Raw genomic sequence first — 16,593 nt, 5'->3', positions numbered from 1 at the left:
GTGCCTGGTTAATGCTTGCTTACTTCCCTGCTCCCAGAATTATTTCTTGAATCCTGTGCACCTCCATTTCTAAGGCGTCCCAACACACACACATCTTTTCTCTACTGCCAAAGCCAAGGATACAGGAAGCCAAGGGTTTCACAAGAAACTGATCTTTACTCAACAAAGTTCTACACAAGTGGAATCTCACGCCACCTCGGCGCCAATCCCCAGCACAGCACAGTAACAAATGGACAGACCCTGGAGCCCGTAGGAGGAAGAGGGGGAGGGGGAGAGAGGGATGTGGGACAAAGAGGGACTGCAGATCCAGGCCAGTCAGGGTCTGCAGCCCTGGGCAGGGGAGAGGGTTGAGAAGCTGAAACTTCGTTGTGCAAAAATCAACCAAAAATAAATTAAAAAATTAAATAGTTTTCTTAAAAAAAAAAAAGAAGAAGAAGAAAAGAAAAAACTAGAACCAGGCTCCCCTTCCCTGAAGGTGGCCAGAGCCCCCCATCCTGGGTGGAGAAGGGGTTACAAATCCCATCAGACACCCAATCCATCCACACACCCCAAGACCCAGCAGAGGATGCTCCAAAGAACTGGATTACCAGAAAATTAAATGGTACCTAATTTTTTTCTTTTTTTTTTTTTTCTTTTCTAACAAATGGCTTCCAGAGACCTGCTGGAGTTTCACAGGGTAGGGAAGCCTGCTGAGTTTATGGAATGTGCACCAAGTGTCCCTTGGAATAGAGGCAGGGCTTGACCCTGTCTGGGGAAGACACAGGGCTATGATGGGGTTGGGTCCAGGGCCCTGCAGGGATGAATGGAACAAGCCCCAGGATGTAGGAATCCAGTCAAAGCCCCATAAATCCCCCAAAAGGGCCCCCAGAAAAGTAAAAGTAGAGAAGGGGAAAAAAAGGGAAACATTAAGGGGGCTGCAGGGCCCGATTCAGTTTTGAGGCCAACTGGGAAATAACCATGCCCCCCCTCTAGGGGTGCCTCCCACACTGACTGTATCCCCAACCAATCCCAGAAGGTTCCCTAGAACACTGCCCCTATCTGGTGGGGCCTTGTAGCTCACTGGGAGCAGTGATGAACAGGAAGCCCCAGGGACAGAGTGGGGTCAGGGAGCGTTACCAACTTCTCCAAAGCACTTGATTTCCTTCTTGCTGGCAAAGCAGAAGCTTTCATCCTCTGTGCCCCGTCAATTAAATGCCCCGGCCCCAGCCCTCAAGTTAAAATTCAGGCTGGAACCTAAGAGGAGAGCTCTAAGCAGCACAGACACAGACTGCCCTTGAAACAGACTTGCTTATGAAGAGATGCAGGGGGGTAGGGGGTCAGCAGCTCTGGCTGCCCCCAGCTCTCTTCAGGAAAAAGACCCTGGCCCAATGTCTTCAAAAGTCACTGGAGCACAGTTGGGGTGGGGGTGAAGAATGGGCAACCTCTGGCCAGACCCAGCCACTCTGGCAGTCCCCACTCTTCTGGCTGGGACAGAGCAAGGAGGGGGACACACAGGCTGTGGCTGCCACAGAGCTGGCAGGAAGTGTGCGGAGCAGGTCCGAAGCGTGCGCGTGCTGACTCGGGCGGCCCGGAGATAGCCGTCCTCTTCCCCCGCCCCAGGGTCCCGGCGGAGGCCCCCAACCCACCCAGCCCTCCCCAATCACCAATTCCGGCAAAACAGCAGAAGCTTCTTAAACTCTAGATGCAGGTTACACGGAAGGCCTTACGGGTTAACTCAGGGGTTCACTAATTCTACTGTCTCCATGCAGTCGGGGAAATGGTGGGGCGGCTGGCCCAGCCTGGCTGGCTGCAGCGCCGCACATGCGTGTGTCCACGTGTGTACATGTGAGTGTACGTGTCTCTACAAGGACCCCCCTCCCCGCCTGCTTTCCCCTTGCCTCACCCTAAGCCGGATTTGGTCGGCCGTGTTGAATCTTCCCTCCCACGAGGCTGGCCCAAATGGGCTGCCTGAGGTGACCCCGACTGAGAGCAAAGGGCCCTTGCTGCCAAGAAGTCCCACCCCCCCTCCCCTGTTTGTAGGATGAGTGTGGAGACCCCACCCACCTGCCCGCTGGCCGGCAGACCACACACACCCATGGCAGGTAGGTGGACGGGGAAGGCGTCTGGATTTGGGTCCCGCTCACTCCTCCCTAACCCCCCTCGACCAGGGCACGGCGACTTCTGGACGCAGCGCGCTCCCCAGCAACCCCTCCAACGACGCAGACAGAAACCTGTGGGGAAAGGCAGGGGTCAGGGCCTGTACCCCTCCCCAACCCGTCCCAAATCAAAGGCCCCCCTTGCATGCAGCCTCCTCACCTGACAGTCGTGATGCTCATCTAGACCCCATAGAAGGCAGCCAGCCTCTCCTTGAGCAGAGGCGGGAACTGCTCTGAGAACTGCTGCCAGTTCTCCTCCCCAACTTGGTCTTTGAAGCCATGGAGAATCTGTGATGAGGCAGGGGGTGAGGGGCGGCCCCGGGGCAGAGCCATCCGAGTGCAGCCTCTCTCCCCAGAGGCCCACCCCCACCCTGCTGCTCACGAGCTCACCTTATAAAACATGTCCCGAAGGTCATCCTTCGGGCTCACCCAGGAGGCTACAGCGTCGCAGAAGAAAATAAAGTCCTGAAACATGACAGGGCCTGTGTGAGGGGCTGCACAAGCCCAGCCCCCGTGCCTTCCCTCCAAGCCCGGCTGCCCCAACCTGCACGACGCCCCCGGGGTTGACGCCTATCATCATGCAGATGCCTCGGAAGGCTGAATCCTTCTCCTCGTTGTCCCTGATATTCCTGAGGGACGTGCACCTGTGGGGGAGGTGAGCGGCAGGCAGTCAGCTGGCGGGGCTGGGGCAGGATGGGCATCTGTGGGGGGCAGTGGGGAGCAGCAGGTCAGCGGGCAGCGGGGCTGGGGTGGGGCATGTAGCTATGTGAGGGGGAGGGAGCGGGGGGGGCAGCGGTTCAGCAGGTGACAAGCTGGGACATGCATCTAGGGGTGGACACAGGCAAGGAACGGGTCGGGCCTGCCCCACCCCCCCAGCTGCCCAGCCCACCATACGCAGGCCCCACACAGGGGAGCACACACCAAGGCCGGATGAACTGCTGCAGCATGGGGGCCACCTCCTGAGGGCACACATAGCCCAGGCGGCCGATGGTGATGGCTGGAATGGCAGAGGGACTCGTCAGGCGACCTGCAACCCCGAGCGGCCCCGGGACGGTACGTGGCGGGGCCTCTGGCATGAGGCACCAGCCCCGCCCCGTGGGCCCCAAGGGAATAGGCCCTACCAGGGACTCCCCTGAGGCCAGCAGCTTCCCTGGTGCTCTTCCCAGACACCTTCCCTTGTTCTTTCCCGAGGTCTCTTCACCACCCCCCTCCCAGCTGGGAACCCCAATTCCAGGTAAGGGGACAGCAGCTGCTCAGGCCTGGTGCCCACCTGTGTTTTCCAGCAGCGTCTTGGGTGTGTTGGGCCGGTTGATGATCTCCACCAGGTTGTTGAGGACCATCTGCACGTAGGGCTGCATCTCTGCCCCTGGGGGACCAGTTAGTTAGAGCCCCGCAGGGCCCATACCATCCATGCTGACCCCAGTTGCACCCAGACACTGGCCAACTGAAACCAGTGAGAGAACAAAACTCATTCTCCGGCTGGTGCCCAGCTCTGGACCCATGGCCAACCAGGGACAGGCCCACACCTTCCAGACACCAGAAGCTTCCTTGGAGTCATGCTCAACAGCAGGGTTAGACCACATTACCCAGATTCCATGGGGCCCGGGGGGGGGGGGGGGGGGGGGGGTAGATGGGGAGGGAGGCGGCCAAATTCTCCCAACCAATCCCAGCGGACCTTTCAGCCAAGTGCATGGCAGGGAGGGGAGTAGGTCAGGAACAATCCAATCTGAACAGGCCTCCTGATTCCGCCTCTTTAGAAACCCCTATCCTAGATGCCTTTTCCAAGCATTTGGCAGCATCCCCGCGAAAGTACTCAGAAATGGCTTCTTTGCATCACCAACTGCTGCAATACTCAAGCAGCACCAGGGCTCTCTTAAGGGGACCGGTCAGTCACAGCCAGGGTCTTGCCCCCAGGAAGGAACAGGAGGGGGGGTGGGGGTGGGGGGGGGTGGGTGTAGGGCCTGTCAGCTTGCAGGGCACTCACCCATCTGCATGCAGATCTCGCCGATGGCCCAGGTGGCATTGTTGCACACAGAGATGAACTCAGGGTTCAGGTTGGTGCCCAGGATGGGCATAAACTCGGCTGGTGGGGAGAAAAAGGAGTGCTGAGCAGGAGGGCAAGCCAGGGTGAGCTCCTGGACCTGGCCGGGCAGACCCCATCAGACAGTACGAATACAATCCAGTTTGGTCATTATCCTCCCAAAGTCATCTTTTTCCATCATTTGAGGCCAGAGCTGGGGTCGCGGGGTGAGGAGAAGACGGTTCCATACCGATACAGGGCTTGACATGGATGAAGCAGGCTTTGGTGAGATCTCCCAGGAGGGCAAAGGAGCTCTGCCGAACCTCTGGCATGGAGTCCTGAGGGGTCAGAGCAGGGTCAGTGTGGCAAGGCTCCCCGCCCCCCAACCAGCTGGGATCCTGAGTAATCCCTCAGGCAGGGCAGCTAGGGGTGCGGGCCCCAGAGCACAGCCTGACCCTGGCACACTTCCTGTCATGGGGCCCATCTATAAACCTGGGACACAGTGAACCACAGGGCCTTGGTCAGGGTACCACCACAGCAGGGAGCAGGCCTAACTGCGGCCCATCCCGATACACTGGGTGCATGGGTGTGTGTAAAGTTGGAGGAGCTTATGCTTTCATATCCCCCCCCCCCACATTTTTTAAGTAATCTCTATACCCAGCATGGGGTTAGAACTCACCACCCTGAGATCAAGAGTCCCATGCTCCACCGAGCCAGCTAGGCGCCCCTTGTTTCTCTGTTTAATTTTCTACGTCGTTAGCTCATTTAATGAGACTTTATTCATATCTTACTGGAATCACTTTTTAAAATAAATATAGGCTCCCCTCCTCCCCCCATGGGTCCCTTTCTCCTGATTTCCTTCAGTCACAACCAGGGCCCTGAGTCATCCCAGGGTGATCTGCACAGGCTGCTATGTCTTCACTGCAACGAGAGAGCTTGCGAGGGGCCCACCCACCTGCATGCACTGGAAGAGCAGCGTCATGATGTTGCTACGGGCCACCAGCTGTTCCACATGGCCGCCCAGGCCCTCAGCCAGGCCGCTGAGCAGGTCCAGGGCCACGATCATGAAGTCCTTGTCAGGGGCCTCATACTGCTCAGGGTGCTGGGTGTACATCTGGGCACAGATGGGGCAGGCAAGCAGGTTAAGGCGAGGGGACCCAGGTTACGGGCAGCTACAGAGGAGCGGGGCAGCAGGGGTGGGTATTGGTGGTGGGATGCTCACCATGGCCTGGGCCAGAGTCTTCTGCACCAGAGTGACACAGCGTTGGTAGACCGGCTCGCAGTAGGGCAGGAAGCCGCTCTGCAGGGCAGTGGCCACCGATGACAGGCACTGGTTGGGAGGAGGGCAGGAGAGGTAAACTCAGGAAGGACGGGGCAGGGCTCTGGGAAAGGGCCTGGAGCCCACCCACCTCCAGCAGAGGGAAAAGGTCCTTGTCTTCATCCTTGAGCTCATTCCACTTCTGGATCAGCGGAGGCATCAGCTTCTGGATGTATTCCTAGAGAGGGAGCAAGAAGTTGGGGCTCCCTGGGTGGGGGGTGGCAGCTTGGCACCAGCAGGGCTCCCCATGACACAGAGGCGCCTACTGCCTGAGTGATGAGGTCTGAGCATCTCGGTGGCTCATGGGGCCCTACAAGGCCTTGCCATCCAGCCGGACCTCCAGGCCCTTCTGGTCCATTCCCTTCTCACCAGTCCCTAGCCCCGCCCCACCCTGCTCCACCCCCTCAGAGCCTGGGGGTCAGCACTCCTGGTTCCCGCAGGCCCCTGAGCTTCCCCAGCACAGCACTTACCACGCTGTTTCATAACTGTTTGTCTCCCCCGCTAGACTGGGAGCAGGGCGAGGGCGGGGGCCAGGTCTGTCTGTCTGCCTGTTGAGGTCACGGCCATGTCCCTGGCGTGCGACACGGCGTCGCCGCCAGGTCACTGGATGCAGAGGGGCAGGGGGATCAAGAGAGGGAGATGCTGTGGGGTCTCACCGGCTGGTTGAGGTGGTGGCCCACAGAGTCAGCCAAGGTGCCGATGGCATCGTAGAGGATGAGCAGGTTCTTGTGCTGGTACTTGCCGAAGGCAAAGACAAGGGTGTCCAGGATATAGCTGAGGTAGGGCACTAGCTCTGTGCAGGCCTCCTCCTCCAGGGTGGCGAAGGCACTGGAGTGGGGAAGGGGTTTAGTGGGTGGTCACAAGTGGGGCTGGGCCCTGGGGTGGGGGGTTGAGGGGTGCGGGGAGGACATGCACTTGGGATCAGCCAGTACGAATACGTCAGAAATCAGCAGGATGTCAAGGGTCATGAGTGTCATCACTTCCCAGAAGGCAGCCAGTGGGGGCAGGGGTGGGGGCTGTGGGGGCAGGGGTCGAGAGTCACCTGCAGGCTGCTTCCTGCACCCTCTTGTTGCCATCCAGGATGCGCTTGAGCAGCTCTGTCATCAGAGGCTTGAGGTGCATGTCAGGTGGTTGGCTAACCACCCAGTGGGCATAGCGGCTCAGTGTCCAGCAGGCAATGGAGCGGACCAGGGCCTTCTTGTCCGACAGGCACTGGATGAGGTGCGGGATCAGCTCGGGCAGATAGGGCACCATGCCCTGCATGCAGCCTGCAAGGACCAGGACAAGGGCAAGCCTGAGCCCGGCTGGGCCTGGCCACACCCACCCTCCTGGAGAGAGATCACCCACCTAACATGCGGGACACTGAGGCCGGGAGGCAAAATCACAAAAGCTCAGTACAGAAAAGGTGAAAGGTTGGGCCAGGACAGGAAGCAGCATCAGAACAAGCCTTTCCCCTCCATCGGGTCCACCCCATCCTGGTCACTCATTAATTCACAAATGGCCAGGCAACACAAGTGACCAAAATGGATGGAAAGTACTTTTTTCTTTTTAAAATTTTCTCTATTTTTATTTTTTAAGTAGGCTGCACGTTCAGTGTGGGGCTTAAACTCACAACCCCGAGGTTAAGGCCTGAGCTAAGATCAAGAGTCAGACACTCAACCAACTGAGCTACCTGGGCGCCCCTCTTTTCTTTTCTTTTTAAACTTAAGCTCAGGGATCCCTTGTGGCGCAGTGGTTTGGCGCCTGCCTTTGGCCCAGGGCGCGATCCTGGAGACCCGGGATTGAATCCCACATCGGGCTCCCGGTGCATGGAGCCTGCTTCTCCCTCTGCCTGTGTCTCTCTCTCTCTCTCTGTGACTATAATTAATTAATAAATAAATAAATAAATAAATAAATAAATAAATAAATAAATAAATAAAATTTTAAAAAATTAAACTTAAGCTCTATGCCTAATGTGGAGCTCAAACTCACAACCCCAAGATCAAGAATCACACATTCCACCGACTGAGCCAGCTAGCTGCTCCAACTACTTTTCTGAAACATTTCTTGGATGTTTTTGAGTTTTCTATTTTTCATCTTCTTTTTATTTCTAAGATTTTATTTATTTAGGGCAACCTGGGTGGCTCAGCGGTTTGGTGCCACCTTCAGCCCAGGCGTGATCCTGGAGACCCAGGATCAAGTCCCGCATTGGGCTCCCTGTGTGGAGCCTGCTTCTCCCTCTGCCTGTTTCTGCCTCTCTCTCTCTCTCTCTCTCTCTCTCTCTCTCTCTGTTTCTCTCGTGAATGGATAAATAAAATCTTAGAAAAAAAAAAAGATTTTATTTATTTATTCATAAAAGACAGAGAGATAGAGACAGAAGCAGAGGGAGAAGCAGGCTCCATGCAGGGAGCCCGATGTGGGACTCGATCCCAGGACTCCAGGATCATGCCCTGACCCGAAGGTAGACGCTTAAACCGCTGAGCCACCCAGGTGTCCTTCATCTCCTTTTTAAAAAACCATGAACATATTTCTTGTTTAGAGAACGCAGATAGTAGCACGCCACCTAATAATCCAAAACCCAAGATCTATTTTTACCAGTTGTGGGTCAATTCCTCCAAATCTTTTCCCATTATGTTTCCCCAGAACACCTAATGAAGCTTGTGAACATATACACACATATTACCATAACACACACTGCACTTATTATATAAGGAAGTCTTTCCTTGGATAAATTTTAAAAGCTCTCCAGGGCGAAGGCTCCTGCTACCGTGTCTGAACTTTTTATGACAGGCCTGGATGCTGAGGCGGTCACGAGTGACACATGTAACACACTCACAAAGCCCTCAGGTATTCAAGCTGTACATCCCATCAGGACGAAGGGAGCTCGAAAGCCGTGCCCAGGACAGAGCATCATGTGAAGTTTGTGTACACACCTCACTGCACATCACTGATCTCACAGGCCAGCCCTGTAGCTGGGAGCCAGCCCAGCTGCACCCCAGGGTGACAGCGCAAGTGGTGTCAATCTCTCTGCCCCAACCCTACTCATTTCCCCATCTACACACCCCACCTCATCGGGCTGTGCTGAGCCTGCGGGACCAGGCTGCCCCTATCATTGTTGTAGTCATCACTGCACTGACCACCTCAGAGAATTGCGATCTCTGAGAATTAAAGGGAGGGCTCACATTTTGGGGTCTGGAGGTTCCATTCAGGCCCAGAGACTGAGCAGACCTCTGAGAGAGAGCCTGCAGATGACATCACCCATGCCGTACAGCTACACAACACAGCCCTGCCTGGGCCAGCTCCATACAGTCTCACACCAGCACGGGACGCTGAGGTCGGGCCTTACCAGGCCAGTGGGGCCACTCACCCTCAGCGATGGCGCCCAGCACAAGGATGCCTGACTCTTTGACCACCCACTCAGGGTGGAAGAGGAGGCCCTTGAGCAGGGGGAGTAGGTGAGGCAGCAGTTCCTCCCGGAAGACGTTGGCCAAGACGTCCAGCGCAGCTGCCGAGCACTTCCCTGGGACGGGAGGGGAAATGTGGGGGCAGGCTCAGGGAGGCCCTTAGGACAGGCTGCCAAGCTCCTGAGGGGCTTTACCAAGACTCTACCCCCAGGATCAGAGATCATGATTCGAATCTTCATGATCTGCTCTGAGTAGGCTGTCTCATCACCTCCTGAGAGGCAGCCCCTAGGCTTGCCGCCCCCACCTCCCAGCCCCCACAGGCCAGGCCACGCACTCAGGTTCCAGTCGGACAGAGCATCGTCATCATCATCATCCTCTGCGTCCTCCGAGCCATCAGGCCGCTCAGCCTCATGGGGCAGCGTCACTGTGCGTGACTTATGGAATCGTGGCTTGATGTCTTGCTCACTGTCCGGGACTGCCTCATCTTCCTCCACGTCCCCCTGTGGGGCCGAGCAGATCACTAAGCACCACCAGGGCCCCCCAGCCTCAAGGCCCCAGCCCTCATCTGTCCGTTTGTGCCCAGCAGTGGGCCCTGACTGACCTTGAGCAAAATGATGTCAATTTCTGAGTATTTCATCCCATTTACCAGGATGGGGATCAACCTGTGGAGAGAGAGGCTGTTCATCGGATGCAGGGGCCCCCAGTGGGCTCACAGCCTGGGTAATACAGAAGCCAGCCTGCAAGGAGCCAAGGGGCAGCGTATGGCCCTGAGGGGTATTATCCCAACTTAGTCGTAGCCACTGTGACCAGGACAAAGGGGACAGTTCTCTGGCTCCACGAGAGAGCTCCTGAACCAGACCTGGCCACTCAGTGGATTCCAGGCCTCTGTTTGAACAATGGCTGATCCCCAGCATACTATAAGTCAAGGAGGACATGTGGCCCTTTTCTGGGATGAGCCGGGTCAAAGGAACAAATAGGCAAGGCAGCCAGTCCCCCACCCTCCCCCCAGCTGCAGTCAATGCACCTCGGGATTGGGAACTTTGATTCATGATTCAGGGATAGGCAAGTGACCCAAGCTGGCCAAGGAGGGTCAGTCAGCCTTAGCCCTTTTGCTAGACATACTGATTTAATAGAAAATTTCTTTACTCAGGGGTGCCTAAGCTTGAAGGTAGCAGAAAGCCACAGCAGTACCAAGAGGGAAGGTCGTGCCTGACAGTAAAGCCCAACACAGAGGGAATAGATCTGCGACCTCACAAAAGTCTTTTACGTCCTTTGAGCACCTGCATCCAGCTATGCCTGAAGGCTTTGTCAACTTTTCATTTTATTCACCTATGACTTACCTAATTATTAAGTCATTAAAAACTATTTTTTTATCGCTTGCTAAATAAACATACACAGGAACAGAAAGTAAACCGAGATATAGAACACATACTATGGCTAATACAGAAAATAAACAGGAAAACTAGAGCACAGTGAAGGGTGGAGGCTGAGGTAGGGCAGAGGGCAGAAGGCAGGAGGCAGGAGGCAGGAGTGGCACTCACTGGACCAGGTGGGAGGCCAGGACTTCCTTGCAGATGGGCTGCTCGGCCAGCGTCAGCCAGAACTCACAGGCCTCCAGGGCCACGTTCTCATCATGGTCCTGAGTCCTCTGCAGCATGTACTAGGGCAGGGTGGGAGAAGGCTAAGGCCCAGCCCAGCTAGGGGTAGCTCGCCACCTGTCCCCCACCCACAGCATGCCTGGGCCTGCCTTGGCTGTGCACACCTGGATAATGCTGTGCATGTGGGGGATGAGCCTGTCGATCCGCACTTCCAGCAGCATCACCAGGGCACGGCACACGTTCTTCCGCACCTCAGGGTCATCATCCACGGCCAGGGCGAACAAGTGCTGCGGGGAAGGTGGGATCAGCTGCAGCAGGGCCCTCAGCCCTTGCCCTGCTCACCCCTAGGCCGGCAGCCCACCTCGATGAAGGTGTCAATGTTGTCCATCAGCGCCTGGGCCCGGTCCATGATGAACTGGTTCACGCAGGCAATGGCATGGGACCTGGCAAGGAGTGGGCACCTCGGTCAACCCTGACCCACCTATCCCGCCCCCTCCAGGCCCCCTGCAGACCCCCAGGGAGCCACACCCACCGGATCTTTGGGCTACAGTGCTTGAAGAACTGTAAGAACTTGGGGATCATGATGTTGAGAGGCCTGTTGAGGGCATCACTGTCTAGGAGCTCAGACGAGTCTTCGCAGATCTTCTGCAGGGCTCCAAAGGCTCCCTGAGTGGAGAGGAGTAGATAGACAGCTGTGAACCCCAGTCCAGTCCCAACTCCCACCCAGGTAGGCCACAGCTAGTCACCTACCTCACAGGTGTTGTAATCCTCTGAGTTGAGCAGGTTACACAGCTGGGGCAGCAGCTCAGGCCACATCTGCAGCTCACCCTTGGAAGCGATGGTGGTGATGAGAATGCCTGGGGCAGCCGGGAAAGGACGCTGCCTCAGGCTGGGTACTAGGTGCGGGCCTGCCTCGCACTCACTCCACTGACTTGCAGGCTGCCCATGCGCAGTCCCCTAGAAGCCCTACACACTCCTTTTGAGATCCTCTGAGCCTTACTGTAAGCCAGCTCTGTGGTAGGCCCTGGGATGCAGCACAGAACTAAGCACAAAATCGATGCCCTTGGGAGCTGTCTAGTGAGAGAGGCTTCAAGGTAAAAATAAATCAGCAAAAGACCCAGGAGGCTAGATGCCAAAAGCTAAGGGGGAAAAAAAGCAGAGAAGAGAGCTGGAAGAGCGGAGGTTGAGGGCAGCAATTTCATATATTTTTAAGTTTGTTTTTTTTTTTTTTTTTTGAATTTATTTATTTATGATAGTCACAGAGAGAGAGAGAGGCAGAGACACAGGCAGAGGGAGAAGCAGGCTCCATGCACCGGGAGCCCGATGTGGGATTCGATCCCGGGTCTCCAGGATCGCGCCCTGGGCCAAAGGCAGGCGCCAAACCGCTGCGCCACCCAGGGATCCCTGTTTTTTTTTTTTTTTTATTAGTCATCTCTACACTCAATGTGGGGCTTGGACTTACGACCTCGAAATCATGAGTCACATGCTCTTCTGATGGAGCCAGCCAGTTGCCCCATTTTTAAATGGGTGGCCATGGGACACCTGGGTGGCTCAGTGGTTAAATGTCTGCCTTTGGCTTAGGGCATGACCCTGCGGTCCTGGGATCGAGTCCCACATCAGGCTCCCTACATGAAGCCTGCTTCTCCCTTCTGCCTGTGTCTCTGCCTCCCTCTCTCTCGGTCTCTCATGAATAAATAAAATCTTTAAAAGTAAAAATAAAATGGGTGGCCAGAGCAGGCTTACCCAGGTGATACCTTGCTATCTGAGCAAAGACCTGAAGAAGATGAAGGAGAAGCTATCCAACTCTCTGGGGCAAGAGCATCCCAGGCAGAGGGAATGGCAGGTGCAAAGGCCTGGGCAAGAGAAAGCCAGGTGTGCTCCAAGATAGATGAGGAGCCAGGGACTGAGCAGAGCGGGGACCGGGGGTGGGGGAGATGAGTGGGAGACGAGGGCCGAGAGGTGACAAGTGCAGGTTGAGGTGGGCCATACAGCCCTGGGGAGACTTGTACTGCTGCGCAGAAGCCCAAGAGCAGCCTGCAATAGGCATGGGCAGTGTGGAGGACAGAGGCGGTGTGGCAGCTGAGCCAAATTCAGGTGAGGGCAGCCAGGGAGGATATTCAAAGCCATTCCCCCCTGCTGGGGAAATGTTGCCACTGCCATCACTCCAGATGACCCTGGCTCCTGCTGCTGGGAAAGGTGTCACCTGCACTAGGGAGACTGTGGGGACTTGGGAGTGCAGTCCCAGTCCCATCCCAGTCTGTGCAACCTTGGCCACGTGGCCTAACCTCTCTGTAGTTCCACGGGAGGAGGGGGGAGGAGCATGGGCCCCTTGGGCGACTGGAAGTTTCAGTATCTTAATTCAGACAGTCAGAGCTGAACCTGGCTACCTAGCAAACTCGGGAAGTCCAGATCCTTCTGCTGGGCTCACAGGGGGCACTGTTGGGGCTCAGGATAACACGCCCCAAGACCGGCACTTCTAGCAAGCCCCGTATCTAGCTCAAATTTCATACTACATTTTTCTTTATTGCATGGTTTTATGGTTACCTTCCCTTTACAGCAAGCAAATTTTAAAAAGTCATGTACATTTTCCTTCTAAATGCAACTTTTAAGAGTTGATGTTAAAGAATAAAAACATAAATCAGTTACATGTCAACTACATCTCAGTCAAGGTGGGCAAAAAAGCAAGTCGAGGGACGCCTGGGTGGCTCAATGGTTGAGCGTCTGCCTTTCGCTCAGGGCGTGGTCCTGGAGTTCTGGGATTGAGTCCCACATTGGGCTCCCTGCAGGGAGCCTGCTTCTCCCTCTGCCTATGTCTCTGCCTCTGTCTCTCTCTGTGTCTCTCATGAATAAATAAAATCTTTAAAAAAGGGGGGGGGCAAGTCAGTAACAAAGAACTGAGTTGGTGTTTCCTTTAACTACTCAGGCAGCCCGTCGGGAGTCAGGAAGGCTCCATACACAAAACACACTCCCATTTCACCTCATCGTTATTGGTGAGTTAGCTGAGGACAACAAACTCCAGAGGACAGGGGGCCGTGGCCTTCTAATGTGCTGCACCGTCAGGACCGAAGCAGAGGTCTGGATGTTGAGTGACTGCCTCCAGAGTGGCAAGAGCTATGTCACGAGGGAGTGGTTCAGAGCACAGACCTGCACTGGTGGCTTCTGAACTCTGCTACTTACCAAGCGGGTCCCTTAACATCTCTGCGTCTCAGTGTCCTCATCTGTAAAATGGCAACACTGACAGTCCTACCATCCACGATACCGGAGCAGTCAGTGACTGACACCTTTAATGTGTCAAAAAGCTCCTTGGCTGAGAGGAAGAACTCAGGGAGTCATCACCAGCCGACTCCCGCTCTCACCTATGGTAGCTCGGATGAGTGAGGAGGCATCGCCAATGTTGTTGAGACACTCCTGTTTGATGAAGTCGGCCACAGGGGGCGGAAAGCTCTGGTAATGTGCCTTCACATTGTTCTTGAGGATGAGACCGCTGAGGGAACGAGTTGGCTCATCTGGGGGAGGAGGGCTGAGGGTCAGGGGAGCACAGGGGAGAAAGCGGGATCTAGCCCGTGCGTAGAGGGGCACCGGGAGCATACCTTCCGACTTGAGTCTGGTCAGGACAAAGATCAGGTAATTGTTGAAGTCCGGAAACTGGTTCAGTTGTTTGAGTTTCTGCCGGGTTGTTAAGGGACTTGGGAGACAAGGGCCTTCCCCTCCCCCGGTGGGTCCCTTCACTGCCGTGTAGCTAAAAGTCCCTCTGACCACCGGGACCAGGGGGACAGCTCCTGAGATGCCACCTGTCAACCCCCATGCCAGGAAACACAGTGCTGCAGGCACATCAAAGTCACCCAGTGGGTGGGAGAGCACGCCTGAGCTTTCCATGCACTCTTGAGAGGCCTGGCCACAGCAGTGAGAACCACTGCTACTCAGTCCTGCTCATAAGTCCCATGTTGCCCTTTTAAAAAGAAAAGAAAAGAAAAGAAAAGAAAGAAAAGAAAGAAAGAAAAAGAAAGAAAAGAGAATCTACATTTTTAAGTAAAACTTGCTGATAGTTTAAATATCTTCAACTTTAACTTACAGAGTTTTAAGCATCAATTGGGAAAGAGACATTTTAACCATGAACCTAAACAAAAACCACGTGCCAGCTAGTGTTCCCCCCTCCCCCACAGGGCCACATTTCCTCTGGAAATGGGACTCAAAAATTCTAATCCCTAATTCTCTGCCAAAGCTAGCTCCTGCCGTAAGAGAATCTGGGAATTAGGGTGTCAGCCCCTTCTGCAGACGTCTGCCCTGTTCCCCCTAGGCCCGGAAGGAAGGAAGGAAGGATACGTCCTGCACGATGCGCTGCGTGGCTGTGTTGGGTGACTGCGAGTCTTTGAGCAGCTGCAGGACCTGCTGCAGGCCCTGCTCATCTGGCTGCCAGTCCATGGCGCAGGGTGAGCTGCGGGGTAGGGGCCAGGGTCAGCGCTGGGTCCCGAGGGCCCCATGTGAGATCCGGGCTGAGCCCCGGTGGAGGTGCCTGCAGCGAGCCCCGGTGGAGGTGCCTGCAGCGGCCGCACGGCGGGAGCGCCCTCGGCGGACAGGCGGGGGCCGCCGATCCACACCAGCCCAAGTGCGGGGTCCCCGCCAGCTGCGCCATCCACGTCGGCGCAGTCTCGGAAACACAGGTGAGGAGATATGGGGGATATGGAAGGCCACGGGAGGCAGTGGCAGGGCTCGGCGGGTCCTCACTGGGCCCCGCACGGAGCTTTCATCCCAGGGCGGCCCATGCCGCCTCCCCCGGCTGCAGGCGTTACAACTTCCGCCAGCCTCACACCCGCTAGGCAAGGCGCCAGCCACCTCTCCACCCAGGGGCCCTGCCCCAGACCACGATAGCGCCCCGGCCCCCGTGGTCTCCCTGGTCCAGGCACAGTTCCCAACCCCAGAGACCGCTCTTCCGAAATCCAGCCCTCAAGCCCTGCCAGATCCCAGCTGCCTCCTCCTCCTCCGTCTGGTCCCCGAGCCTCCCAGGTGCACAGTCCCAAGGTGCTCCAATCGTCCGGATCCCTGCCACCTCCCCTAATCCATCCCTCCAAACTGAGCCGGATGCCAGACGCTCCTCCTTTTTGGCCTAGCTAGACCCCATCCGAGATTCCTCTTCATCGGTCCGAAGCAATCCCCAGACAGGTCCGAGCTGCCTCTCCAAAGGCTAGCCAGCCAAGCCCGCCCACCCTGCTAAATCTGACCCCTGGACAGGTCCCCGTCCCTTTCCCCAATCAGGTCTGGCCAAGTCTCCCCCCACCCCCCACCTTCTGCCTCCAGCCCCAGTCAGCATTAACTCCTGCTGGCGGATCTCTGCTGTTTCCCGCAATCAAGTTCGGCCAAGCCCCCCACCACCTCGAGCCGGCAACCCACTTCGTCCGATGTCTGCAGCTTCCCCCAGTTAGGCCTGGACGAACACCCCACGGAGCATTCCCCCCAACGGATCCTAGCGACACCTCGAAGTCAGACCCAGCAAAGCCCTCTAGAACGAAGTCTGACGCCCCTCCCGGTCAGGGTCCAAGAAGACCCCCAACTTTTAAATGCGGCCTCCCCCAACCAGACCCAACCAAAACCCCGCCGAAATATCCCCACACACACACCCGATCCTCGCGACGTTCCCCAATCAGGCCCTAAGGAGTCCCCAGACGCTTCCCCCAGATCCCCTCCGGCCCGATCCCAGCCGCCCCACTGGCCCGATTCTCGAGGCACCGGGGTCTGGCCCGGCTCCGAGGCCCCACCCCCTAAGCCCGGCTCGGTTTCCCCTTCCCCCGCCCCGGCCCGTTCTCGTTGCCTCGCGAATGGGGCCCAAACCAGGTTCTCGGCCTTTCCCGGTCAGGCGCGGCCCCGACGGCCGGGCCGCGCGCGGCGCTGACCCGGAGCCCGGCGGGGGTCAACACAAGCCCGGGCCGAGCCGGTCGGGCTTCGGGAAAGGCCCACTTACCGGGCCCCGGGTGGCAGCAGCGGCGCCGTGCGCTGCGGCTTCTCCTGAGACTCGCGCGGAAGGAGGGAGCCAAAGAGAGGGAATAAAAAAAAGAGAGAGAAAAAAAAAACGCGGCCGTGGATGAGCCGCGGCGGCTTCCGTACGCCGTTCAAATCGGCCCAGCAGAGCCAATCGGAAGGCGCA

At 56.7% G+C, this 16,593-nt stretch overlaps 1 protein-coding gene and 1 non-coding gene across 7 annotated transcripts; both read right to left on the bottom strand.

Annotated features, from left to right (window-relative positions):
- Nucleotides 1-136: 136 nt before the first annotated feature.
- Nucleotides 137-16,589, bottom strand: TNPO2 (transportin 2). 6 transcript variants are annotated; one of them, XM_025457678.3, is made up of 25 exons: nt 16,411-16,589; nt 14,778-14,889; nt 14,045-14,120; nt 13,811-13,960; nt 11,205-11,311; nt 10,987-11,120; nt 10,816-10,897; nt 10,619-10,741; nt 10,398-10,516; nt 9,458-9,518; nt 9,191-9,356; nt 8,820-8,972; nt 6,516-6,741; nt 6,130-6,301; nt 5,565-5,651; nt 5,378-5,485; nt 5,111-5,269; nt 4,406-4,493; nt 4,120-4,218; nt 3,406-3,501; nt 3,057-3,132; nt 2,680-2,779; nt 2,526-2,600; nt 2,322-2,423; nt 137-2,210 (listed from the first exon to the last, which is right to left on the bottom strand). In XM_025457678.3, the coding sequence occupies exons 2-25, from the start codon at nt 14,874-14,876 to the stop codon at nt 2,130-2,132; spliced, it is 2,739 nt and encodes a 912-aa protein (XP_025313463.1). In that variant the 5' UTR covers nt 14,877-14,889; nt 16,411-16,589; the 3' UTR covers nt 137-2,129. The 6 variants fall into 6 exon arrangements, with proteins under 6 accessions (XP_025313463.1, XP_025313461.1, XP_025313462.1 ...); XM_025457676.3 differs by having other exon boundaries at nt 2,296-2,423; nt 3,057-3,162; nt 16,411-16,575; XM_025457677.3 differs by having other exon boundaries at nt 2,296-2,423; nt 16,411-16,570.
- LOC112667016 (small nucleolar RNA SNORD41) lies at nt 6,390-6,459 on the bottom strand. The gene has a single exon (XR_003141009.1). It is a non-coding gene; the product is annotated as a small nucleolar RNA SNORD41 (small nucleolar RNA).
- Nucleotides 16,590-16,593: the final 4 nt, after the last annotated feature.

The sequence above is a fragment of the Canis lupus genome, chromosome 20, assembly GCF_003254725.2.
Source record: "Canis lupus dingo isolate Sandy chromosome 20, ASM325472v2, whole genome shotgun sequence".
Classification (NCBI taxonomy): domain Eukaryota; kingdom Metazoa; phylum Chordata; class Mammalia; order Carnivora; family Canidae; genus Canis; species Canis lupus.
This window is presented reverse-complemented; position numbering and strand designations above follow the sequence as displayed.

Excerpts from the sequence above, each read along its gene's own strand:
- TNPO2 (XM_025457678.3), bottom strand. The coding sequence starts at position 14,876 with ATGGACTGGCAGCCAGATGAGCAGGGCCTGCAGCAGGTCCTGCAGCTG. Across the intron at positions 6,302-6,515 it reads GTGCAGGAAGCAGCCTGCAG|TGCCTTCGCCACCCTGGAGG; the intron begins GTGACTCTCGAC and ends TCCCCACTCCAG. Across the intron at positions 5,270-5,377 it reads AGACTCTGGCCCAGGCCATG|ATGTACACCCAGCACCCTGA; the intron begins GTGAGCATCCCA and ends ATCTGTGCCCAG.